Consider the following 26,906-nt stretch of genomic DNA (forward strand, 5'->3'; position numbering starts at 1 on the left):
GTCCATAAATGGCTATGAGCCAAGATGGGTAAGGAATGGTATCCCTAGCCTCTGTTTGTCAGAGGGTGGTAATGGAGGGCAGGCGAGAGATCACTTGATCATTACCTGTCAGGTTCACTCCCTCTGGGGCACCTGGCATTGGCCACTGTCGGTAGACAGGATATTGGGCTGGATGGACCTTTGGTCTGACCCAGTACGGCCATTCTTATGTTCTTATTTGCACAGAGCTTTGCAGTTGTACAGCATTCTGAGTATTAAGGCATTTAAGTAAAGGGTTCCCTGATGTACAATATCCAATTCTTTACTCATATCCGAATTTTATTTCATCCAGAGTTCTCAGAACACTTTATGAAGGAGCCTGGCATCTTTAGCCCCCATTTACAGATTGGGGAAACTGAGGCACACAGCAGGACGAGCTCTGTTGTTCCCAACATGTCCCTTCTGAAGGGAAGCCAGGTGTGGAAGTAAGACCACCACTCCTCCAGCAAACAAGACTACCTCACAGATAAAGAGGAGACTCATGCCAGCTAAGAGACCATGCTTCCTCTTTTTGAAGGTAATGAGTTCCCAGGAATATGATGCCCTGAAGTTCACCCCCGTTCACTGTGGGAGGCAGCCTGAGAGTGATCCATCTGACTTTAGGAGACCAATCAAGGGAAAGCTATGACAGGATGGCATGGTCCCCAGAAGAGGCAGAGTGGCACATACCAAAATCCTGTGATTAAACTGTACTGTAGTGGGATTCTCAAAGATGTTCTTCAGCACTGGGGAGAAGGAGAGGAGATCGTCTGGGATCCAGCTCTCCCCCATCTTGGGGAAGGAGTTGTACACAAGGCCTGCATCCAGTCCGGCCACAAAGGCACCTGTAATTCCAGAGAAGAGAGTTAGGTACTAACATACCAGAGACAAGGCAGGTGATACACCTAGGGTGACCAGATGTCCCGATTTTATAGGGACAGTCCCAATTTTGGGGTCTTTTTCTTATATAGGCTCCTATTACCCCCTACCCTGTCCCAATTTTTCACACTTGCTTTCTGGTCACCCTAGATACACCAGACTAGCCTCTAGAGTTAGGCAAGCTTGGAGTTGGGCTTGAGGACAGGGCAACCTGATTTTGTATTCCTTCTCCTACAGCAACACATTGGTGATCAGACAGTGATGCTCTGTTACACAGTCTGCCCTGCAGGAGATGTTCCAGCTGCTCCATCTGGGACTGTCAAGGGCAATTCTAAGGTACCTATACATGTGAAAGGAGCTAAACCCTCATTGGACATGAAACTTCTTGGGGATCTGATATAGTTCACCCCCTCCGGAGAGTGATAGGGCAGGCAGGGTCACAAAGGAGGCAGCCTCACAATGGGAGAGGGCCTTACCTGAGAGAGCAGTGAGGAAGATAAGACCTGTTGTCCCATGAGCAAATCGTCTCAGACGGAGGAGCTGATAGGTTTCAGGCAACTGTAAAACACAAGCCACAGAAAGGGCTATAGAAACAAACTCCCCAGGGGCCTTGCAAGAGACTGGGCACTGATGCTCCTGGTGGGATGAGCTGGCTGCACCAGGTGAGGAAAGCTCCCCCAGTGCAGAAACAAAAAGGGTGAGGCCACTTGTGAATGCAGCCAACATGTCAAAGGGGAAATTCCTGTGATTAAAAGAGAACAGGAGTACTTGTGGCACCTTAGAGACTAACAAATTTATTTGAGCATAAGCTTTTGTGGGCTACAGCCCACTTCTTCGGACGCATAGAATGGAATATATAGTAAGGATATATATATACACACACACATACAGAGAACATGAAAAGGTGGGAGCTGGCCAACCAACTCTAAGAGACTACTTAATTAAGATGAACTGTTGTCAGCAGGAGGCAAAAAAAAACTTTTGTAGTTATAATCAAGATAGCCCGTTTAAGACAGTTTGGCAAGATACTTAACATGGGGAAATAGATTCAATGTGTGTAATGGCTTAGCCATTCCCAGTCTCTATTTAAGCCTAAATTGATAGTGTCTAGTTTGCATATCAATTCAAGTTCAGCAGTTTCTCACTGGCGTCTGTTTCTGAAGCTTTTCTGTTGCACAATTGCCACCTTTAAATCTGGAATCATAAAATTTAAAAACCAGTAGGAGAACACTTCAACCTCTCTGGCCATTCAGTAATAGATTTAAAGGTGGCAATTTTGCAATAGAAAAGCTTCAAAAACAGACTCCAACAAGAAACTGCTGAACTTGAATTGTTATGCAAACTAGATACAATCAACTTAGTCTTAAATAGAGACTGGGAACGGCTGAGCCATTACACACATTGAATCTATTTCCCCATGTTAAGTATCCTCACAGCTTCTTGTCAGTAACAGCAGCTCAACAGAGTCGCACTCAGGTGGTTCTTTGCAACCACCAAAACTAGCGTTTTATTTACTTGCGAAATCTTTAACCCTACAGAAACCAATGAGGCCAGCAGAAAATTATTCGAACAGTGCCCCAGCACTTGATCCAATCCTGATGCAGGGCAATCCCCTGCTTCCCGGGCCAAATATTCTGACTCTGGGAATACCCCAATGCCTTTTCTTGACTTCCTCCTTAATGGAGCAAAGTGTCTAAGCCAAAGAACTCAGAACTATCTTCTGTTAGCCACATGTCCCAGTGAAAGTGCTGGGGGCAAGATATGTTGAGGCATCACTGGCAATCAGGATGGACCGAGATGCTGAAGGAAATTATTCCACGGTTACTCATTCTATGCCACAGTGTTTTGCAATGTACTTTGTCAGATCAAAGATAAGCCAAAAGCAGAAATGTGAGGGCTGTGCTATTACCTTTCACCCCCCTATCCTTTAAGCTCCTCATTAAAACAAAGATATTCCAAGAAGCCTTGGAACCCCAACTACCCATCCATCCCCCAGATTCTTGCACCAACACTGTAATCCCGCACTCCCCATATACTACGCATGGACCGCTTACTTTGTGTTGTGGGAGCAGGAGGGACAATCCACTCCACAGGCTGGCACAGTACAGAACTAGTGCAGAGCCTAGATGTGCTGCTAGACGATACTGACTGACTCGGGGGATGTCATGAGAATCCGGCTTCTCTTCCAATCCACTTTTCACCATGTACCAGCCTAGCAGACCCTGCCAAAGGACCAAAGAGATAACATGAGAGCTACTGAGGGGCAAAACCCAGTCCCCTTCCATAGCCTCAGCTGGGAGAAACAAAGAACTCACCTTCATGTCAATTTCACCGTGATAAAGGGAACAAGAGGGAGTTATCTGTTCCAACACTGACCTTAAACATCATACAGGTGTTAGCTGTACAATAACCACAGTTCCACCATCAGTATCACCACCCAAAGCCTTCACAGAAGCCATAGTCTCAGCCCACCAATCAAGAAATACTTACAGTTAGGCAACACCACTGCACATCATCATCCCCCAGAAGCCCCCAAAGCCAATGATATATATCCCAGCAGCTGCAGGCTTCCTTACCTGGAAGCAGACAAGCCCACAGAGGGCAAGGACACACCCCTTCATGGAGTAGCTGAGCCAGCCTTTTCTCCAGAAGTAGACAGCAGGCAGAACATAGGCCAAACCTACAACCCGACCCCACATGCGGTGCGAATACTCCATGTACCAGATGAACTTGAACTCTCTCAATGTCATGTCATGATTCAGGCTGTTGGAAAAGGCAGAGCAGAAGAATAAGCAAGAAACTCCCTGGCATTGAACAGTGGCCGCCTTCACACTCCCGATTTCACAAGGATTTTCTTCACCTTGGAGAGAACAGGGATAGCCAGGGAAGATGAACACCAAAGCCACCTTTGGATCCTTGTTCCTATATATTGAGTGCCCCTTGTTGGAGCTAGTCCATTCCCATAGAAAGAAAGAGCCTTGTGCTGCTGACTCACAGTCAGTCTGGGCTCTGTGAAAACAAAGGGGAGGATTCCCTGTGCCATCTCAGTCCCTCTGCCTGGAACCTGCAGCACTTACATTTTAAATTCTGGGAACTGCTGGTATTTTTGGAACTCAGCCTCCCATTCCTGCTGTGTCTGTGGGGGCTTCATCTCCCTCACCAGATGCCAGTCGACCATGGAGAGCCCAGACTCTGTTAGCCTAGGAGGGACAGACACACACACACACGTGACTCACTCACTCCTTAACCAAAATAAGAAGAGCACCGACAGCATTTCCCCAGATGAACTGCAGCCACTCCTCAGCAGCAAAGGTGATGGGGAGGAAGGACCCTATGAACTAGGCCAAAAAATGTTATCAGGCACATACTAGCCAGAGGTGGGTACAACAAACTGAAGTTGGAGGCAATGGAATGTAGAGAAGATCTGCCTTGTTGCACCACCATATCTAGTGGGAAAGATGTTGGCCTCATAACTGACACCATTTAGCCATGCATACAGGAAGAATGAGGCTGCAATAAAAATTAATTGCTCCTACAGAGATGATCACAGAAGGGAGATGGGGGAAGAAAAAGGCAGATCTGTGACAGAAGCCTCCTGTCCCTATAGGAAGACCATAATTAAGGAGTGGATGAGCTTACTGATGAAGGAAAGGGACCAGTAAGATGACTAATTTTGGGGTGAAGAAATAAATCACCAGCCACATACAATAGAGTGCTGTAGATTCAAAATAGTTCAGACAAGATTGGGGTATTTATTGTTTGTACGGCACCAGCTGCATAGTGGTGTACAGACAGGTATGAAAACAAGGTTCTCCCCACAGATTGCTTACAATCTAAACAGACAACATACAAATAAGGGAGAGGGAAATGGGTGCCAAAGAAAAGGCAGTGTGAGAACAGTGAATTTTAAGCACCTGACTTGTTAAAGTTCCTTCACTCAGTTGTTTGCCTGGATGCAATCAGTAGTCTATGATAATCTCTCAATTCCTTAAGTCTGCAGAGAGGGGAAATGTCAGAAAAGGTGCAGGAATTTAGTGGAGAGCATGGAGCTTTGGAGAAGCAGGTCAGTATGGAAAACCCGGGTACCCAGGAAAGTGTGAAAAAAAGACTTGGAGGTGGGATCAGGAGGACGATGACATGAAGGTGTAATGGAAGGCAGTCAGTGAAAGGTATTGCTGCAAAGGACAAGATCAGGGTTCTGGTCAGGATGAAGGGCTTTTAAGAAAAGCAGGTTAACGTGGCACACAGGGAAAAGAGATGGCAATGCAGGAAGCTGAAGGTCGGCTGGAAATAGATCGATAGCATTTTCAGCAGCACTTTGTGTGGATGAGAGGTAAGGATGTAAATAACGTGTAAAAACAACAGCCATGTACCCAATGAACCGGAGTGCGGGGGGAGGGGCGGGGCTGTAGCATCCCCATGTTTTAGGTGGGGCTCCGCTGCCCACCCCAGGGGTCCCAGCTGCTCGCCCCAAGAGTCCCTAGGGCTCTGTGTGGGGACGGATAAGCATCAAGCTTATAGGGTAACCCATCAAACTTTTGCATTCTTCGGAGAGGGGACGAGGGGCCTGGCCAGAAAGCAGCTGCTGCAGGGACTACAGGGGCGCAAGGCAGGCAGGGTCCGTGTAGGGTGCGAGGCACGGCCTGGGGCAGCGCCGGCTGGACAGGCAGGTGCCGCCGGCCGCTCTCACCTGGTCACGCCCCCCAGCACAACAGCTCCGGCCACCGTGCCGCTGCACACCAGCAGCCAGCGCCCCACGAGCCGCTCCGCGGCCGAGCCGGGCACAAGGCGGGGCCACCGCCTGCGATGGGCGGCGGGCTTCCCACCGCGCTGCCGCTGCTTGCAGGCTGCCGCCACCGGAGACTCGCTGCGGGGAGGAGGGGGTGTGCGAGCCGGGGCCCGGCGGCGGCCGCCCGACCGGGACGAGCGCAGCCGGGCGGCCCGCGGAACGGGGCGCGGGGCCCCCCAGGGGGAGGGCAGCTGCGCTGCTTCCCTAAGTTACCTGGGCCCCTGAGCCCCCCCGGCGAGCTGGCAGGAGGACCCGCGCACCCCCCAGCGCCGCCCGCAGCATCACGAGCACAACCGGAAACAGTACCCTGACATCTGACCCGGAAACAAAGCCAGTATTTCCGGACCCATCTAGCCGTCACCATGACAATCCAGCACGTGACCGAGAGTAGGGAGCGCTTCGCGCGCACTGAGGACAGGTGAGCGCGAGTCCAAGGAGGGGCGGGGCCCGATCACCGGGAGGGCGGGGTCACATGGTCCGGGGCAGGGCTTCCTTCTGGACACGTGACCAGGCCGAGTCAGTTCCACCGCCTCTGGAGTCAGCGGGGCGGAGGGTGAATTGGCTATGGAGAGACGGGACCGGAACCGGAAGGGGGGCTCGGGGGCCGGAAATGCGGGTGAGCGGGCGGAGCTGGGACCGGAAATGCTGGCGATGATCTGGTAGAGCCATGGGCGGAGCCCGGATGGGCTGGGATCAGCTCCGCGCCCATAGCCTGCGGGGGGCGGGGGGCGGGGGCCGGGCCGGCCATGGCCGCGGCCGCGTGTGAACCGAGGTGGCGCCGCTTCGCAGTCACTGCGGCTCCCAGTGGCTGGCAGCAGCCGCGGGCTGGACGCTGGGGCTACGCGTCGTGGCCCTGGCGCGTCCCGCTCTGCCTTTCTGCCCGTGGGAAGCAGGGCGGGCCCGCTCAGCGTCTCCCTGTGCTGGGTCCTGCTGCCTCTGGGCGAGACGGGACTGCTTTGTGCTGCAGCAGGGGGAAAACACACACCGAGTGCGATAGAAACCACACCTCGCTATAAGCGAGCCTGGGCTGGGAGCCGTCCCTGTGATTCCAGACTAGGGGGCGGGTAGCAAGTGTGGAAAAGCGGGACTGTGGAACGAGATGACCCAGAGGCATTATGTAGAGGAGCCTGAAGGAGGTGCAGGGAAAGGAGACTTGTTTACAGGAGAGCAAGGGAATAGGCAGCCTATGCAGCACAGGGGTCAGGTGCCAGATTCATGCTTTTGTAGCTTTCATGCCAACAAATTGGGGAATGGGTTTTCAGAGGGAGTAGGTGGGGCTGCACTTACGCTTTGTATCATCTGAAGGCCTGGTGCACACCTATGTCAAGGGTGTCAGGCTACAGCCCCTCTTGGAGCTCCTCCAGAACCGTGAACTGAGGTTCTGGCTACACTTTTCCCCTCACTTGTTTATTCTCACACTCTCCATCCATGACCCCACCAAGTTGCGAGACTCTCTCATGAGCCTGCTCCTGGCACTGGCCAAGGTGGCCAGCCGCCAGACCAGGACAAAGCTCAATGGCAGGCGCTCTCTGACTGTGGGACCTGTTTCTGTTCCTTTGTCATATCACATCTCCGAGCAGAGTTTCTCTTGGCAATGTCCGGTGACTCTTTGGCCTTGTGTACACTTGAAATGCTACAGCAGTGCAGCTGCAGTTCTTCAGTGTGGACATTACTTATCCCTACAGGAGGGGTTCTCCCATCGGCATAGGTAATCTACCTCCGCAAGAGGCAGCAGCTAGGTCAACAGAAGAATTCTTCCATTGACCTAGTGCTGTCTACATGAGGATTTAGGTCAGCTTAACTATGTCACTCTGGAGTATGGCTTTTTCACACCCCTGAGTGACTTAGCTGAGTTGATTTAATTTTCTACTATAGACCAGCCATTTCCTTTCAGGAAGAGTGGGCACTGTCTGAGGTTCTTCGCTTGGTGCCCCTGTCTGGAGTCCTGATGTCCAAACCATCACCCACACTCCCATTCCTATTTTTGCACTTGTTCTCAAATTCAGTTGTGGCCTGTGCTTTGTGGTTCCACCCCCTCAGTAAAGGGGGAAGGCCTTTAGTTTTGGCTCTCAGAAAAATCACGCCTCACCAATCTATTAGAATTCTTTGAGGGGGTCAACAAGCATGTGGACAAGGGTGTTCCAGTGGATATAGTGTACTTAGATTTTCAGAAAGCCTTTGACAAGGTCCCTCACCAAAGGCTCTTAAAGTAAGCTGTCATCGGATAAGAGGGAAGGTCTTCTCATGGGTCAATAACTGTTTAAAAGATAGGAAACAAAAGGCTAGGTTAGGTCAGTTGTCAAAATGGAGAGAGCTAAAAAGCACACTCCCCAAAGGATATGTACTGGGACCAGTGCTGTTCAACATGTTCATAAATGATCTGGAAAAGGGGTAAACAGTGAGATGGCAAAATTGGCAGATGATACAAAAGTACTCCAGATACTTAAGTCCAAACTGACTGCAAAGAGCTACAAAGGGTTCTCTCAAAACCAGGTGACTGGGCAACAAAATGGCAGATGAAATTCGGTGTTGATAAGTGCAAAGTAATGCACATTGGAACACATGATCCCAACTATACATACAAAATGATGAGATCTAAATTAGCTGTTAACTTCTCAGAAAAGAGATCTTGGATAATACTGTAATATATGGAGGTATACCTATCTTATAGAGCTGGAAGGTCATCAGGTCCAGCCCCCTGCCTTCACTAGCAGGACCAAATGCTGGTTTTGCCCCAGGTGGCTCCATTAAGGATTGAACTCACAACCTTGGGTTTAGCAGGCCTATGTTCAAACCTCTGAGCTATCCCTCCCCCTTGATGGGTCTCTGAAAACATCCACTTAGTGTGCAGTGGCAGTCAAAAAAGCAAACAGAATGTTGGGAACCATTAGGCAAGGGATAGATAATAAAACAGAAAATATCATCATGTTACTATATAAATCCATAGTATGCCCACACCTTGAATACCGCAGCAATTCTAGTTGCCTCATCTCAAAAAGGATATATTAGAATTGAAGAAGGTACCGAGAAAGGCAACAAAAATGATTAAGGGTATGGAACAGCTTCTGTTCAAGGAGAAATTAAAAAGACTTCGTGCATCCAACGAAGTGGGTATTCACCCACGAAAGCTCATGCTCCAAAACGTCTGTTAGTCTATAAGGTGCCACAGAATTCTTTGCTGCTCTTAAAAATGCTGACACTGTTCATCTGAGAAAAGAGACGACTAAGGGGGAATATGATAGAAGTCTATAAAATCATGACTGGTGTGGAGAAGGAGAATAGGGAAGTGTTATTTATCCCATCACATAATACAAGAACTAGATGTCACCTGATGAAATTAATAGGCAGCAGGTTCAAACAAAAGGAAGTATTTCTTCACACAATGCACAGTCGATGTTTGGAATTAGTTGCTATGGGATATTGTGAAGGCCAAAAGTATAAGTGGGTTCAAAAAAGAATTATATAAATTCATGGAGGATAGGTCCATCACTGGCTATTAGCCAAAATGGTCAAGGATACAACTCCATGCTCTGGATATCCCTAAACATCCAACTGGCAGAAGCTGGGACTAGACGAGAGGGGATAAATCACTAGATAATTGCCCTGTTCTGTTCATTCCCTCTGAAGCACCTGGTCAGAAGACAGGTTACTGGGCTAAATGGACCATTGGTCTGAGCAAGTATGGCCGTTCTTATGTTCTTTGACATTACAAAGTGGGGATTCAGGACCAAAAATAGCTACAGGCAGGTGTGGTCAAAGCCCAACCAGGAGTGTATGTTAGAAATGGGAAATGTGGATATGAGAAGGGTCTGGAGACTGGACAGAGTAGGAGATCAGGAGAGGGATCAAGTTGGGCCAACTGGAAACTCCACGTGGGGCAGGAGACTGAAGAGGGGAGGACTGGTTTCCAGGACTGGAGCTGAGAGAATCCCTGAGCCAAAACCTACCCCCTAAGACTGGGCTGCCTCCTTGACCGCTCCTGTGTTTCCTTCCTAGGAATGGGTGATGGCTTTCTCATGGAAGTGTGCGTTGACTCAGTGGAGTCTGCTGTGAATGCAGAGAGAGGAGGTAAGGAAGAGGGGAACAGCTGGAACTTGACCTGTCCTCAGTGTAATAAAACCTGGCTGGAGTAGAATGCAACAGCCTGTATGGTGCCAAGGCTTCTCCTGAAAGAGGGATTCTCAGTGTTATCAGCTGAGCACTCAGGGGCCTCAGCTTTATTATACAGACCATCGAGAAAGACATGGTTCCTGCCCCAAGGAGCTCATAGTCTAATATAACTGTATGGAGCAGACATAGAGCATGGGATAGTGTGTCCAGTTCTGGTGCCCACAACGCAAGAAGGATGTTTATAAATTGGAGATGGTTCAGGGGATAGACACAAGAATGATTAAAGGATTAGAAAACCTGCCTGATAGTGACAGACACAAGAAGCTGAATCTGTTTAGCTTAACAAAGAGAAGGTGAAGGGATGACTTGAACACAGTCTCTAGGTATCTACTTGGGAAACAAATATTTAATAATGGGCCCTTCAAGCTAGCAGACAAAGGTATGACACGATCCAATGGCTGGAAGGTGAAGCTAGACAAATCCAGACTGGATCTCGATCTAGACAAATCCGGACTGGATTCTCCATCACTGTCCATTTTTAAATCAAGATTGGATGTTTTTCTGCTCTAGTTCAAACAGGAATTATTTCTGGGAACTTCTGTGTGATAGCCTTAGAATTTATGAATGTTTACTACAAGAAATCTGCAGCTAAGGTATGTTAGTCAATGTGTGCATCAACCTTCACAAGCTAATCAGGGCTGGCCCAGTAGTTAGATACAAGATCTCCAGGAGACAATGACCCAAGTCCAAGCACAGTGCTAGGTGGTGGTGTGATATTCTGTACCTTGGGGGAGCATCCTGTAATCCCCATATTCCTCATTTATATATAATTGTGATCTTGCATATAAAGCAAGCCGTGTGAGGTGTCGGGAAAGGTTATGATTTGCTGAAGGTCATTGTTCTATCCATATATGTATGTCATTAATGCACATGAAGTTATGTGAATTGTGTTGTATGGTTGTCAGTAAAACATGCTGTAAGTTGGGGAATCAGACAGATATTAGCTCCCCAGAGACAACAGCAAAGAAAGTAACCAGTGCCCGGGCGGGGTATCAAACAACCCATCAACAGCGATTGTCCAGCAAGGGAGCTGCAATTCAATGACTCCCTGCATGAGGCCACACCAGGGGAATTGCTCAGCCTTGCCTGGAGACTCAGCAATGCCCCTCAGACGTGCCTGGACTTGTGTGTTCCCCAGGCACATGGGACTGAGGGTATAAAACAGAACAGAGCAGGCCCATGTTTCATCTTTTCTCCTGGCCCCACCTATGCTGCAAGCAACAAAGACACTGAAACCTTGTCTACATTGGCAAGTTTCTGCGCAGTAAAGCAACTTTCTGCGTTGTAACTCCTGAGGTGTACACACTGCCACGCCACTTAGTGCGCAGAAACTGCACAGTATCAGTGCTGTAAAAAACCACCCCGATGAGAGGTGTACAGCTTTTTACGCCAGGGTTTGAGCGCCACGGTGCCAGTGTAGACACCCTGGTTGATTACAGCATTGTGATTGGCCACCGGGGGGTGTCCCACAATGCCTGTTCTCGCCTTTCTGATCATCGGTTTGAACTCTACTGCCCTACCCTCAAGTGGCCAACTGTCATCCCCACCCCGTAAATTCCTTGAGAATGTTGAAAGTCCCCTTCCTGTTTGCTCGGTGGTGCATGGAGTGGTCTCAGTGCATCTTTCCAGGTGACGATGCCTGCACCACGCACCAGGCAATCCCCTGCTTGGAGCAATGATGAACTGATGGACCTTAATGGCATTTGGGGAGAGGAGGCTGACCCCCAGCTGCACTCCAGCCGTAGGAATTATGATACCTACGGACAGATTTCACGATGCATGGCAGAAAGGGGCCATGACTGGAACACACTGCAGTGCAGGGTGAAAGTGAAGGAGCTGTAGGACGCCTACCACAAGGTGCAGGAGGCAAACTGCCGCTCCAGTGCTGCACCCACGAGCTGCTGGTTCTACAAAGAGCCGGACGCGATACTTGGTGGTGAGTCCACCTCCATTGCGAAGGCCACTGTGGATACTTTGGTGGCTCACATGCCAGTCGAGAGTGGACCGAGCCAGGAGGAGGAAATCTTAGACAAGGATGTGGAGGGGGACCCAGAGGCAGAAGACAACTCAGAGATCAGTGATGCATGGAGCCCAGAGTTCTTCTCTACCCCAGAGGAGGCTAGCCAGTCACAGCTGTCAGAGCTTGGCAAAGCGCAAACAGGAGAGGAGGCCCCTGGTAAGTGGCTTTGATTTTGGGAATCGCTGAAGCAATTTGTTGGGGGCAGAGAGTTGTAGAAAGCAGGCTTGTGTCTGTATGATGTACGTACCACCGCATGCCTAGTCTGAGTGGTGGAACAGGGTGTTGATTGACTCCCTCACTTCACAGGAATCAGTCTCAGATATCTCCAGGAAACTCTCATGGAGATACTGGGCAATCCGCTACTGCAGGTTCTTTGGCAGAGCTGCTTTGTTTTTTGCCCCATTAAGGGTAAATTTCCCGCACCACTCTGCCATCACTGGAATGAGGAGGTGGGGGTGGGAACGGGACGGGGGCGCCATTGCTGCACACAGGCAAGCCGCATAAGGGCCAGGACGGAAGCCGCGGTCTTGGGGAAGACCCTCCCTTGAGTCCCTGCTCATCCTCAGCAGCAAGCTGTCTTCCATAATGATCACAGCCTGTGGAAAATGTGGGGACAGGAATGGTTATAAGGCCCCACGTCCCCCCTACAGTGATGGCTGTCCCCAAAAGCCACATGCCCAGCGTACAGTGCGGTCCTGGAACACTGGTTTCCCCTGCCCCTGTGGTTACTCACCAGTCTGGGGGTCTTGTGGTTCATGTGTCCTTGCCTGGGGTCAGCCAATCAGTCACAGGTATGTGAATAGTGGCTGTGTTTTAAATCACTGAATCAGTGCTCTGTGTGTTGCAAACAATCCTGCTGCTGTAAAATGTTTCATTTTGGCTTCACAGATATGACATTTGGAGCCCAGCCCCCCTCTTTGTTATCGCCGGCTGAATGGCTGCACAGAATAAGAAAGCGGCCCTGAAGAACTAATGAGGACTTTCTGCGTGATGTCATGATGCACTCTGCCGCTAAGAAACAGGAATTGAAGGAGGGGAGGGACAGCAAGAAGAGGAACTGAAAGGAGAACACGGCAGGCCATAATTAAGCCACTGAGCAGCTCTTTAACATTATGGAGCACCAAGCAGACACGCTCCAAGCGCTGCTAGCACTGCAAACCAAGCAGCTCCGCACCCACCCTCCCCTGCAGCCACTGTCGCAAAACTCTTTCCACTGCATTCCCCCTGACACCGCCAACACACTCTTATCAGCCTCCTGGCTCCAGTATGTACTTGCTGCATTCCACTCCTGCCCTGTCACAGTTCAGCCCTGTGGACTCCCAGTACCCACTGCACTCAACACCCATCCCTCTGCAGTTTAGCCCTGATGAAGTACTGTACCCGCTGCACTGTACTCCAAAGGAGAAGGTTGGATATGATAACTGGACATACACAAATCTTTAACCGCCCCGGGACCCCATCTCCTCCTGGGACCCTCCCTTACCCCATCCTCCTCAGTGCTGATGTGTTTTTTTGGTTGTCTCTCTTCTCCGGTTGTTGTTTTTTAATAAAATAATTGTTTGTGTTTGAAAGCAATCTTTAATCCATTAATTGAAAGCAAACAGAGCCCTGCAAAGCAACAGGCAATTTTTTTACACCATAGTGCATCATCTGTACTAATCACAATCCCTTCCTAGCATTACACGCACTGCACTCCCAAGCATAGCAACAAATATTAATGGCTTCCTGCTTCAAATTGCTGCCTCAAGGCATCCCTGATTCTTATGGCCCCGCACTGTGCCCCTCTAATAGCCCTGGTCTCTAGCTGGTCAAATTCAGCCTCCAGGCACTGAGCCTCAGCGGTCCAGCCCTGAGTGAAGCTTTCACCCTTCCCTTCACAAATATTATGGAGCGTACAGCATGCAGCTATAAGCATAGGAATTCTGTCATTGGTCATGTCCAGCTTCCCATACAGGCAGCGCCAGCGGGCCTTTAAACGGCCAAAAGCACAGTCAACAGCCATTCTGCACTTGCTAAGCCTGTTGTTGAACAGCTCCTTGCTTCTGTCAAGGTGCCCTATGTATGGCTTCATAAGCCACGGGATTAAGGAGTAGGCGGGGTCTCCCGGGATCAAAATGGGCATTTCAACTTCCCCTACGGTGATCTGGTCAGGGAAGAAGATCCCTGCTTGCAGCTTCCTGAACAGGGCAGTGTTCCGAAAGATGCATGTGTCACACACCTTTCTGGACCATCCTGTGTTAATGTCCATGAAATGCCTACAGTGATCCACAAGCGCCTGGAGAACTATTGAGAAATACCCCTTTCGATTAATATACTCGGTGGTCTCATCTATCACCCCTCCGCAGTTAGGGAAGCCCATTTGTGCAAAGCCATCCACAATGTTATGCACATTGTCTAGAGCAGGATGTGATTAATGGCTCTGCACATGTCCATCAACACAAGTCTAATGGTTGACGTTCCCACTCCAGACTGGTTAGTGACCGATCAGTAGCAGTCCGGAGTAGCCGGCTTCCACAGTGCAATCACCACGCGCTTCTCCAGCAACATGGTAGCTCTCATTCTTGTGTCCTTGCGCTGCAGGGCTGGGGCGAGCTCATTACACAGTCCCATGAATGTGGCTTTACTCATCCGAAAGTTCTGCAGTCACTACTTGTCATCCCAGACATGCATGACAATGTGATCCCGCCACTCAGTGCTTGTTTCCTGAGCCCAAAAGTGGCGTTCCACCGTGGTCAGCACCTCCGTGAATGCCACAAGCAATCTTGTGTTGTAGCTACTACACATGGCGAGATCAATGTCGCACTCCTCTTGCCTTTGTACACCACTGTCACTCGTGACTTGTTAGTCAGAGCAAGCAGCATACTGGTCAACAGTGTGGGATCCATTCCTGCAGACTGAAGAGGCAGAGCGTACAGTACACAAACTATTGAAAGATGACGCCAAATGCGGACAGAAGCACAGGGATTGCTGGGAAGCAAAGCAGTGCATCATGGGGCATTGGGACATAGGGTGACCAGACGGCAAATGTGAAAAATTGGGATGGAGGTGGGGGGTAATAGAAGCCTATATAAGAAAAAGACCCAAAAATCAGGACTGTCCCTATAAAATCGGGACATCTGGTCACCCTATTGGGAAGGAAGCAGGATGCCCCTCAACTCCCTCCGCCTTCCCACAGCTCTTAGCAGCAGAAGAGGAAGAGATGCTCTGTGGTATAGCTACCCAGAGTGCACCACTCTGAATACTGCTGCAAGTGTCAAAAGTGTGAACATGCTATTGTGCAGGCAGCTGACAATGTGAACACACAATAGCAATTTCCCTTCAGTGCTCTCTGAGCAGTGCTGTAACTGATAGCGCTGTAACTCTGCCACTGTTTCCCGAGAAGAAGACCGAAGACTCCAGCAGAGGAGATTGGCCCAGATTTAAGGGACAAATCTGTATATTAAGGACTGCAATATACAGTGAGTTGAGAAAAACTGCTTAGTCTAGTTGTTGCTCTGTCTAGTAGGGTTGAGAGTGTAGACTGCATGCTTATATTTTATTTCTTTTGGTAACAAACTCTTACTCTTTGCCTAACACTTATAGTTACTTCAAATCTATCTTTTGTAAGTCAATACATTTGTTTAACTGTTTATGTTTACTAGTGAGTTTGCCTGAAGTGGGTGGCAAATCTTCTCAGGTTTGCAAAGGCTGGTGTATGTCCACTTTCCATTGATGAAGTGGTGAACTAACTAATAAATTTGCACTGCTCTCTCAAGCAGTGCAGGACTATATATTCCTGAGGCACAGTGTTGGGAGCTGGGGGGATTCAGCCGGTGTCTTTCTCTGTGTGATTCATAAGTGGCTCTGGGAGCATTCATGCAATGTAGCTAGGTGTGGGGCTCCACATGCATTTGTGCTGAGTGATAACAGCACCTGGAGGGGTTTGCTGCTGATCACTAGCAAGGCTTTGTGAGAGACGGCCCAGGCTGGAGAGAGTCAGAGGGGCACAGCGGTCCCACAGTCCCAGGCTGCACCCCAGGGAATCCCGTCACAGGTGGTGTGAGGCAGAGAGAAGGGCAGGTGACTCTCCCCTTTGGCACAGTGCTCTGGCCTCCAGGTGTATCACCCTGATGAGAGGGCAGAGGCCTGTTGTTCTAGTGTCCTGACTGCAGGCTGTAGGTCCCATTTTTCTGTCTCCCAGTGGCCCTTTTCCATAAGCCCCAGTTCCGTTCCTTGGTCCATGTGGCCTTCTCAGTAGTCCAGAGGGATGGTTTGTGCCCTAACTTAGTGACTATTACTCGATCTCTTGTCCTAGGTGCTGGCCGGATTGAGCTGTGTGCTGGGCTGATGGAAGGAGGAACAACGCCCAGTATGGGTGAGTCCCCAAGGGCATTTTGCTCATACAGGGTCATCAAGACTACTGCCCTGCAACTGCACCAATGGAATACGTACTGGGGTAGCATTCAGTGGGCTTAGGGCCAATCCTGCAGAAAGACTCAGGCTGCGTCTGCTCTGAGATCAGAGCCAATTTGTGCATTCTCTGAAGCCTCCTGTCCAGTGTGCCCAAATTTTGCCAGTGTCCATGGGGTTCAGTGGCTGCTCTACGCTCGAGGGCCTCAGTGCAGGGAGCAGGCCCCACGTGTCCTGGATTTGTCAGGGAGCCTTCCAGCTCTTCAGCTGGCCCAGCCATGGAAGTAGCATCCCCATCCCTTCAGCACCTCACTTCCATCCAGCTAGCTCTTCACTCCTGCTCTCCTTTATTCTCCTCTGCCCTGCTGACAGGGGGGCCCAGGAATTCCTGCCTAATTCCCATGCTCCAAGATACTGGGGGTCAAAGGTCCCTTCCCATCTCTGAACCCCAGGTGAGGCTCTCCTGCTGGACAGAAGTGAGGGCTGGGAGGCCTCTGTAGCGGGAAGGGTAGGTATCTGCCCTGCTTGTCCCCATGCTGAGCTGTCTCTGTCTGTCCCAGCAGGGCTCCTGCAGGTGGTGAAGCAATGTGTGCGGGTCCCAGTGTTTGTGATGATCCGCCCTCGTGGGGGGGATTTCCTCTACTCCGACCGGGAGTTGGAAGTGATGAAGGCTGATATCCGCCTAGCCAAGCTGCATGGGGCCGATGGGCTGGTGTTTGGGGCCCTGACTGAGGATGGGCGCATCGACACAGAGCTCTGCACAGCCCTGCTGGGTAAGGAGGCCCCCAGTTATGGGGTTCGCTCTGACTGATGGTGGCAGCTTGGTGCTGTCTGGCCTGGTGATGCTGGAAGATGCCGTGTAGGTTGCTCTGGCTAGTGATAGCTAGCTGGGATCTGGCCCCCTCACTCCAGCCTCTCCTGGTTTCATGCTGCCATCTATTCCACAGCATTGTGGGTGAGCGCTTTGCAGACAGACAGCACGACTGCCCCTGGGACTTCCCAGCATGAAACGCAGTCTTGGGCGAGATGAGGTGGTAAGGGAGGAAGAGGCTCATGCAGGGTACATGCAGGAGAGACCAGTGTATTTTATGGCTAGAAAACTCCCCCATACCTTCCTTTCCTATTTGTGGTTGAGAGCAGAGCTGGCTCAGAAACCTTGGTAAAGATACCCAGGAAGTGCTTGTCTTGGCCTTCTGCATACTAGCTGGCCAGACCTCGCTCTGACTTTTTCTGTCTTCCAAAATAGCTGAGAAAAACAGGACAAAAAAAGAGAAATGAAAAAATGCAGGAAGTGGGTACAGCTGGCGTTGCCTGGAGCGGCTGGGCTGTGAAAGACCCGAATGCCTTCTTAGCCAAGGGAGGAAAGTATCCTCCCTTGGAAAGGTGCAGCGAGAGGAGAGGGCTCTGTCCAGGACTCTGCACCCTATACATGGGATGGTCTGCAGGGGCTGGTATAGTCAACAGAGGACTCAGCTTGAGCTTTGTCAGGAAAATGACCAGCTCTGGTCCATTGGTGCTGAGTGCCAGCTGAACCTCCTGGGGACAGTCTAAGGAAACGAAGGAACAGGAGCAGTCTGCAGTGGAGGGCTGTGGAAGTGGTGGAAAAGCAGCAGAGAGCTCAGAGGGGTTGACTCTCTGGCTTCGCACATAGCTTTGATCCTGACCCTTCCCCCACCTGTGTGATGGGAGAGCAGACTCCAAAGCCCAAGATTTGGTGGTGATGGGGGACTTCAACTATCCGGATATATGTTGGGAAAATAACACCGCGGGGCACAGACTATCCAATAAGTTCCTGGATTACATTGCAGACAACTTTTTATTTCAGAAGGTTGAAAAAGCTACTGGGGGGAAGTTGTTCTAGACTTGATTTTAACAAATAGGGAGGAACTCATTGAGAATTTGAAAGTAGAAGGAAGCTTGGGTGAAAGTGATCATGAAATCATAGAGTTTGCAATTCTAAGGAAGGGTAGAAGGGAGTACAGCAAAATAGAGACCATGGATTTCAGGAAGGCGGATTTTGGTAAGCTCAGAGAGCTGATAGGTAAGGTCCCATGGGAATCAAGACTGAGGGGAAAAACAACTGAGGAGAGTTGGCAGTTTTTCAAAGGGACACTATTAAGGGCCCAAAAGCAAGCTATTCCGATGGGTAGGAAAGATAGAAAATGTGGCAAAAGACCACCTTGGCTTAACCACGAGATCTTGCATGACCTACAAAATAAAAAGGAGTCATATAAAAAATGGAAACTAGGTCAGATTACAAAGGATGAATATAAGCAAATAACACAGGAATGCAGGGGCAAGATTAGAAAGGCAAAGGCACAAAATGAGCTCAAACTAGCTATGGGAATAAAGGGAAACAAGAAGACTTTTTATCAATACATTAGAAGCAAGAGGAAGACCAAGGACAGGGTAGGCCCACTGCTCAGTGAGGAGGGAGAAACAGTAACAGGAAACTTGGAAATGGCAGAGATGCTTAATGACTTCTTTGTTTCGGTCTTCACTGAGAAGTCTGAAGGAATGTCTAACATAGTGAATGCTCATGGGAAGGGGGTAGGTTTAGAAGATAAAATAAAAAAAGAGCAAGTTAAAAATCACTTAGAAAAGTTAGATGCCTGCAAGTCACCAGGGCCTGATGAAATGCATCCTAGAATACTCAAGGAGTTAATAGAGGAGGTATCTGAGCCTCTAGCTATTATCTTTGGAAAGTCATGGGAGACGGGAGAGATTCCAGAAGACTGGAAAAGGGCAAATATAGTGCCCATCTATAAAAAGGGAAATAAAAACAACCCAGGAAACTACAGACCAGTTAGTTTAACTTCTGTGCCAGGGAAGATAATGGAGCAAGTAATTAAAGAAATCATCTGCAAACACTTGGAAGGTGGTAAGGTGATAGGGAATAGCCAGCATGGATTTGTAAAGAACAAATCGTGTCAAACCAATCTGATAGCTTTCTTTGATAGGATAACAAGTCTTGTGGATAAGGGAGAAGCGGTGGATGTGGTATACCTAGACTTTAGTAAGGCATTTGATACGGTCTCGCATGATATCCTTATCGATAAACTAGGCAAATACAATTTAGATGGGGCTACTATAAGGTGGGTGCATAACTGGCTGGATAACCGTACTCAGAGAGTAGTTATTAATGGCTCCCAATCCTGCTGGAAAGGTATAACAAGTGGGGTTCCGCAGGGGTCTGTTTTGGGACCGGCTCTGTTCAATATCTTCATCAACGACTTAGATGTTGGCATAGAAAATACTCTTATTAAGTTTGCGGACGATACCAAACTGGGAGGGATTGCAACTGCTTTGGAGGACAGGGTCAAAATTCAAAATGATCTGGACAAATTGGAGAAACGGTCTGAGGTAAACCGGATGAAGTTCAATAAAGACAAATGCAAAGTGCTCCACTTAGGAAGGAACAATCAGTTTCACACATACAGAATGGGAAGAGACTGTCTAGGAAGGAGTATGGCAGAAAGAGATCTAGGGGTCATAGTGGACCACAAGCTAAATATGAGTCAACAGTGTGATACTGTTGCAAAAAAAGCAAACGTGATTCTGGGATGCATTAACAGGTGTGTTGTAAACAAGACACGAGAAGTCATTCTTCCGCTCTACTCTGCGCTGGTTAGGCCTCAACTGGAGTATTGTGTCCAGTTCTGGGCACCGCATTTCAAGAAAGATGTGGAGAAATTGGAGAGGGTCCAGAGAAGAGCAACAAGAATGATTAAAGGTCTTGAGAACATGACCTATGAAGGAAGGCTGAAAGAATTGGATTTATTTAGTTTGGAAAAGAGAAGACTGAGAGGGGACATGATAGCAGTTTTCAGGTATCTAAAAGGGTGTCATCAGGAGGAGGGAGAAAACTTGTTCACCTTAGCCTCTAAGGATAGAACAAGAAGCAATGGGCTTAAACTGCAGCAAGGGAGATTTAGGTTGGACATTAGGAAAAAGTTCCTAACTGTCAGGGTAGTTAACCACTGGAATAAATTGCCTAGGGAGGTTGTGGAATCTCCATCTCTGGAGATATTTAAGAGTAGGTTAGATAAATGTGTATCAGGGATGGTCTAGACAGTATTTGGTCCTGCCATGAGGGCAGGGGACTGGACTCGATGACCTCTTGAGGTCGCATCCAGTCCTAGAGTCTATGAATCTATGACTCCCTAGAAATGGTCCCTGCAGAGGAAGCTGTCTGTGAAAGGAGCGAGAGTCCCTCCCTGTGAATCAAAAGATAAGGGTGATTTAGGCAGCTCCCTGCCTAACAGCCAGGATAAAGATCAGCCCTTGAAAGCAGCTGCTGACCTTACTCATAAACAGAGGTGAAAGTAAGTTGGTAGGGCCCAGTACGGAGTACCGGTGGAAAAAAAAAGGTGCAATAGTGTACCAGCAATTAAGTGGAGCATTCAGAACTGGCTCACTTTCACCTCTTTTGGCTAAATAACAAAAAGTTCAAACTCAAAGCTAATAAAAGCTTGGAAAGGGAAAACTCACTGTCACATTTGTTTGTTGTTTCTCTCCCTCTCCTCCTCCAGCCAGGCTGCCCAACTCAGCTAGGCTCTGCGTTCCCCCGTCCCTCCCTCTCAGCAGGGGCTGCAGGGGCTCCCCCTAGCTTGTAGCAGGGAGCAGGAGGACTGGCTGAGGGAGAAGCCTCCCCTAGTAGCCTGCTGCCTGCATAGGAACAGTTTAAACTTCGCTGTCCACTCCATGGTCTGAACCATGGGATCAGGGCTATTTCTGGCATCCTTGTTAATTTCACTCACGGTTGTTGGGGGTGAGGGGTGACCAAAGCTGGGGCAGTTCTTTTCTACCCCCTGGATGAGGCGATCTTCAATAATATAATACACAAAAAATACAATCAAAATCAGGAATCATTTCCAAGTTCAAATCTATGATACAACCACCATGAGTGAAATTAACAAGGATGCCAGAAATAGCCCCGAATCCCATGGTTCAGACCAGGAACGGCTAAGTTTAAACTGTTCTTATGCAGGCAGCAGGCTACCTTGGGAGGCTTCTCCCTCAGCCAGTCACCCTGCAGCTGGCTACAACCTAGAGGGGAGCCTCTGCAGCCCCTGCTGAGTGTGGGGGTCAGGGGAACATGGAGCCTAGCCGCATCAGGCAGCCTGGCTGGAGGAGGAGGAGGAAGGACAAGGAGGAAAATATGACAGTGAGTTTTCAGTTTTTCAGGCTTATTCCAATAGAAAAATTTTATTACAGACAGTGCTGGTGGTAGTAATAACAGTAGCTTTATTTTCTATATCTAGGTCATGCAATGGGAGGGATCCATGAAGTACGTAGGGGAGGTGGGTTGCTTGTGTTTGGACTGTAGGGATAAGAAATGTAACTTACTTTCACCCTGGCCCCACCCCTTCTGTCTGAGGCTCCGCGCCTTGGGGGGGCAGAGTGGGACCCATACCAGTAAGAGCTGTATTTTACTTTCACCCCTGCTCATAAATGGAATAAAGTTTTGATGCTTCCATGGTGGGACTGGAGACCCACTAACTGGAGGCAAAGAATTTGTCATCCAGAGCGAGTCTGGACAGACAGGGGAGAAGCACCCACCTCGGTCCCAGCAATCACCGGGTCATTCACAGTGGTGGCAGCAGTGTGTATCTGAGAGAATACGGACTCAGCTATGCCCTCCTGGGATGCTGGTTCCTTTCACTGTCTCAGACAAAGGAGCTGCGATATGGCTGTGTACTCCCATCAGACACTTGGAAGCACTCCTGCCAGTGTCAGGTTTGTTCCCCTGGTTTCCCAGGCCTTGCACCCCACCAGGTTGATCCTTTCTCCTTAATGCACACCATGAGTGGGGCTGGGTGTAGAGGGACTCTAGGCACAAACCCAGTTTATCACTGTTCTCAGGGCCATTGATGGATGCTCTGTCAGCTGCACAAAAGCTGGCAATCTGGTCAGCCATTCCGCCATTGCGATGCGGAGCACCCTGTGCTAGTCTCCCATTTGGGCTCTTTCTGTGATGCGTAGCCCCGTCTTCCGTGAGCCTAAAGCACAGTACACAGTAGGGAGTGGAATTTAGGATTGCAGTGCTCAGCCGCACGGGGGGATAGGCCACTGTCTCAGCCCTTCCCGGGGCTGCAGGGCAGTTCATACACAAGGAGCTTCACAGAAAACACATGGAGACTTTAAAAGGCTCATAAATATATGAACCGTGCCTGAGCCTAGGTAGCCTGGGCCTCTCCAAAGGCTGGTGGAGGAAACAGCCATCTCACCTCTCCAGCTTGGCTATGCTCCCTGCTGGGTTCTTCAAAGATGGTCCAGGAGTTGTTTTTGGCCAATCTTTCAGCAGTTGGGAAGGGAAAGGGAAACCACTCTGATGCAGGAGCCTCTTCTCACACAACGAGATCTGCGCTGACCACGTGAACTCTTCTCTTTACAGCTGTTTGTCGTCCCCTGCCAGTGACCTTCCACCGAGGTGAGTTGTTGTCTGTGCTGTCCCGCTGTGATGGAGCTGGTCAGGCTCTATGGCCGTGCCTGTACCCGGGGCGCTGAGGGCCCAGGCTCCGTGGCCATGCCACTGCCCGGGGCTCTGAGGGTTCAGGCTCCGTGGCCGTGCCCCTGCCCGGGGCTCTGAGGGTTCAGGCTCTGTGGCTGTGCCACTGCCCGGGGGTGGGGACCATGCATGCCAAGCCCCTGTGCAGGGGTCGCCAATTGTGAGGGAGGCCTTTGATTCTATGACCCGGATACATCTACCCCACTTGGCTGGTGAGCTGGCTGAGGGGTGGGACTCAGTACTGTAGCCTGCCATCATGGTGTCTCTGAGCTACTTTGTTTGGTCTTGCAGCCTTCGACATGGTCCATGATCCTCTTGTGGCCCTGGAGACCCTGGTGTCCCTGGGATTCGAGCGGGTGCTGACCAGCGGTTGTGACAGCTCAGCACTGGAGGGATTACCCTTAATAAAGAGACTCACAGAACAGGTGCTCGCCCCCTCCCCGCTTCTGTCTCTGCTGTTGCTCTGTTACCCTGACCGCTCACTGTTCACGGGGGGCTGTTCTGGAGAGCTGGCTGGCACAAACAGTGGCCCCTAGGGGCCTCTGTGGCTGGGAGCACCTTCCCCATCTGCTCCGGCTTCTGCACTGGCCCCAGGGGCACATCAGGGCTTTGTGGGTTTGAGCTGTGAGGCCCCCCGTGGCAGAGATCTGCATCTGCCAACAGGTAGGCCACTTGGGCTGCTCTTGGTCACAGGCTACAGATGGGGTGACCTCACAGAGGGGGGCTTTGTCTCTAACTTGCTCTCCCTGTTAGCATGACAGCACCTGTATCTGTTGTCCTTCGCACCATATTTGTATTGCGGTAACACTGGAGGCCCCCTGGGGGATCAGGGCCTGAGCCCTGTCGTGCTAAGTGACACACACAAAAGCTCACGATCCCGTTTAAAATGAAATGTAACAAATGGGAGTAAGAAAGGTGCAGGACGAGGAGAGTGAAGTGGGGGAGATGTTGACAGGATCCCAGGGATACAGATGCTCTGAGATGTGGCTTTAATGAGGCTGGCTCATCTGCATGTTTTTCTGTCTGAGATGTACATAAAATCACAAAGTGCCTCTCTGGAGAGTGTGAGATGGCCTGGCAGTGGGACTGTCAGATGGAAGGCAGGCCAGTGTGATGGTTTATGAATGTTACTGTTGGGAGCAGGCTGGAGTGCGCTGGGGTTGATTGCATGGGTTGAGGAGGGAGCTGTCTGGACTAGGAGTGGCAGAAGGCAAGGGACAGCTGAGGCTGGCAAGGGGGACTGATGAGCAGAGTATAGTTGGGGTGTTGAATGATTTAACTGCTTGTTTCCTGGTTGGTGTGTTTAGGGGGATCTGCAGTCTGGCAGACTTAATTCCAATACCACAAAGAGCTAAGTCTGAGGACATAGTAAAGACAGGCATGCATGTGCACACAGACACACTGCAGGCACACACAATACTCATTCATATGTACATGTACACACATATGTGCATGCACATGGATGTGCACACACAAGTGTATTATTGGTTGGCTTGTAAGTTATTGGAGTTCAGAGGGCTCTTGCAAGAAGTGGCTGCAATGTCCCAGGGTCTCTGAGGTTCCTGGGCTGGAGCATATTAAGTAGGCCAGTCCTTGAGCCAGCCTGTAAGTGTCTCGGGGCCGAGTTTCAGAAGAGCTGGAGGAGTTTCCAGCATGAGTCGCACTGGAGGCACCAGGCTGAGAAATTAAACAAGTCCCGCAGAATCACAGGGTCAGTGGTTTCCTCTAATGTGTCTTGGGGACAATGCGGTGAGCTCCATGACTGGGCATGTCCTGAGATGTGTGAGTATGAATAGCTCATACTACTCCAAGATCCCCCACATGATAGGCTGTGTCTAGATGGGGTGCATGCAAGTACCATGGCTCTCCTGTGTGTCAAGCTGGAGTGGGCAAGAGCATTAACACCTGTCACTCTGCTCCTTTTCAGGCTAAGGGCAGGATTGTGGTGGTGCCAGGTAATGACTCTGCTGCAACTTTATGTACGTACTGGGGGCTGAATCTGTCCCTTGCTCTGGGGTCCCAGTCTCATGCACATGCCCAGGTGCAGAAGATCCATGTTTCAGTTTTGAGCCATTCTGCTGCCACACCCTCCCTCCAGAGAGCGTAAAGGCCACCAGTCCCACTACCTGCTGTGGGCAGTGAAGCCCTGTATAGCTGCCACGTTCTGTGAGGTCCGGGGTACTCTCTGGATCAGCCAGGGGTCCCAGGCAGCGCCTCATCCAGCCTCCTGTGCCTCTATGGGGCTGTTTCCCTTTCTTGTCCAGGCTGGGTCTGGTCTTAGGGGCTAGCCACTGGGTGATGATGCTCAGGATTGTCCCGCTCGAATGTGATGTATGAATGTATTCTTTCCACTAGGGGGTGGTATAACAGAGAGGAACCTGCAGAGGATTCTTGAGGGCTCTGGTGCACCTGAGTTTCACTGCTCTGCTTGCTCAGCTCGGGACTCGGGAATGAAGTTCAGGTAAGAGGTTGTCTCTGCACTAAACCAGGGTGGAGTTACAGTCTGGCTTGTTCCTCCCACAGCTTTGCTGCTCTGGCACTGAGTCTGTGAATTACACTGAAAACTCCCTGATCCTGCTGATGCCCCAGGGTGTGAGAATTGTGCTTTGGGTGGGGTGCTGAATATGTGACTCCTGGCACTGGTGTTCTGGGGCACATGAATCCAGCTGCACTCAGCGTTTGGAAGTGCGAGTCCTGTGCATGTCGAGGTGCCCTGTGCTCAGCTGCTGGGAGCATGATTCCTGGCATTAGTGCCCTGGGTCATGTGAATGGAGCTGCGCTTGGCTCTTGGACGCATGACACCTGTGCTGTGGGGGTGCATCTTTCTGAGACATGTTTCTAGAAGATCTGTACTATATTCTTTTAATGCTGGTGCCTCTTGCCTAGAGCTAAGACCCTTTTCTTTGCCTGGGATATCCTTTCTCCCAGCTGTTCCACATTCCAGACAGTAATCAGCCACCTGTTGGTTTTCCTGACAGAAACAGCAGTGTTGCCATGGGAGCGTCTGTCTCTGTCTCCGAATATTCCCTAAAGGTAGCGGATGTGGCTAAAGTGAGGACCCTGAACGCTATTGCAAAGAACATCCTGTAGAGGGCAAGTGCTGAGTGTGGGATAGGAGCGCGCAGACCCTGGGATCCTCCCTGCCAGTCTGGACAGATGGGCTCTGGCTTCAGTCTCACAAGGGCTGTCAAGGAAGTGGATACTATAAAGGAACCTGCAGTCTCTTCATTGGCTTCACCTGGACACTCTCCTTGGACTGGAGGCTTAAACTGGCTTTTTTTTTTTAAACCAAGGACCCATTCCTGACTGTTGTAGTGGCACAAACCATTCAGCAGCAATTGGGAGGGGGGACCTTAGCTAACAGGGTAACTAAATTGTGCACCACCACCAGTGATTGTTAAATAAACACCCTGCAGCCACTCCTGTGTCACTGTCAGAGAGGCTTGATGGTCTGTGTCATGCTATCCAATGTGAATGGTATCTGCTACGGTGAGTCATATGACATATGCTTGCAAAGGAGTTATGTACCATGGAATCTGCCCAAGATGCAGTCAGCACGAGGAAATGATTTCATTCAGAGTTAAGGTCATTTGAATTCAGGACTCTCGCTTTCAGGCTGATTTAGCAATCTATGGCTAAGGTTGGCAAAGGAGTTCAGGAGACACTGAACTGAGAACTATCTCTAGAATTCAAACAACACAGGTTCTGCTGACAAAGCTTGTCAGCCTCATAAACTGAAAGCTCAGGTCTCATCCCCTTTTCTTAAAGAAAACCACAGGGAAATCAATTGAAGAAATCCTAGAGTTAGTGCAAAGAACAAATTGTAGCCTTTTATTTTATTTAAAATGAATTTAGTAAGGTGGTATTACACCACCGTGGGTTCTGCTCTGGTGACGACAGTTTCAAGCTTAACAGAGTGAAAGTCACCTCTGCTACTTGCTTCAGATTTAGAGTCTCTAGGGACACATAAAGACCAAGGGTAGTGACCACACACACATTTACCAGTACATGTCTCTTACAAAGTTTTATTAAAGTTACCTGCAAAATTATGGTTACCCAAGCAGATAGAAATTCTATCGAGACCTATGCACAAGTTACAAATATAGTTATAGTCACATCCTCCTAGATAG

The 26,906-nt window shown here is 49.8% G+C and overlaps 2 protein-coding genes across 3 annotated transcripts in view; one reads left to right on the forward strand and one right to left on the reverse strand.

The window, feature by feature from the left end:
• Positions 1–5,983, reverse strand: part of COX15 (cytochrome c oxidase assembly factor COX15) — a 9,705-nt gene extending 3,722 nt beyond the window's left edge. Inside the window, 8 exon segments of the mRNA XM_032768005.2 lie at positions 709–863; positions 1,374–1,455; positions 2,952–3,119; positions 3,474–3,660; positions 3,975–4,097; positions 5,588–5,739; positions 5,742–5,764; positions 5,887–5,983. Of these exon segments, the coding sequence (XP_032623896.2) occupies positions 709–863; positions 1,374–1,455; positions 2,952–3,119; positions 3,474–3,660; positions 3,975–4,097; positions 5,588–5,739; positions 5,742–5,764; positions 5,887–5,968 (972 nt within the window). The 5' untranslated portion in view covers positions 5,969–5,983.
• A 188-nt stretch (positions 5,984–6,171) lies between these two features.
• CUTC (cutC copper transporter) lies at positions 6,172–26,195 on the forward strand. Of its 2 annotated transcripts, none has more exons than XM_032768018.2 (9): positions 6,172–6,302; positions 9,683–9,754; positions 16,171–16,230; positions 16,826–17,038; positions 22,663–22,698; positions 23,068–23,201; positions 24,704–24,731; positions 25,132–25,237; positions 25,755–26,195. In XM_032768018.2, the coding sequence occupies exons 1-9, from the start codon at positions 6,251–6,253 to the stop codon at positions 25,864–25,866; spliced, it is 813 nt and encodes a 270-aa protein (XP_032623909.1). In that variant the 5' UTR covers positions 6,172–6,250; the 3' UTR covers positions 25,867–26,195. The 2 variants fall into 2 exon arrangements, with proteins under 2 accessions (XP_032623909.1, XP_032623914.1); XM_032768023.2 differs by having other exon boundaries at positions 16,829–17,038.
• The last annotated feature ends 711 nt before the right edge of the window (positions 26,196–26,906 follow it).

This window comes from Chelonoidis abingdonii, chromosome 16 (genome assembly GCF_003597395.2).
Source record: "Chelonoidis abingdonii isolate Lonesome George chromosome 16, CheloAbing_2.0, whole genome shotgun sequence".
NCBI classification, from domain to species: Eukaryota; Metazoa; Chordata; order Testudines; family Testudinidae; genus Chelonoidis; species Chelonoidis abingdonii.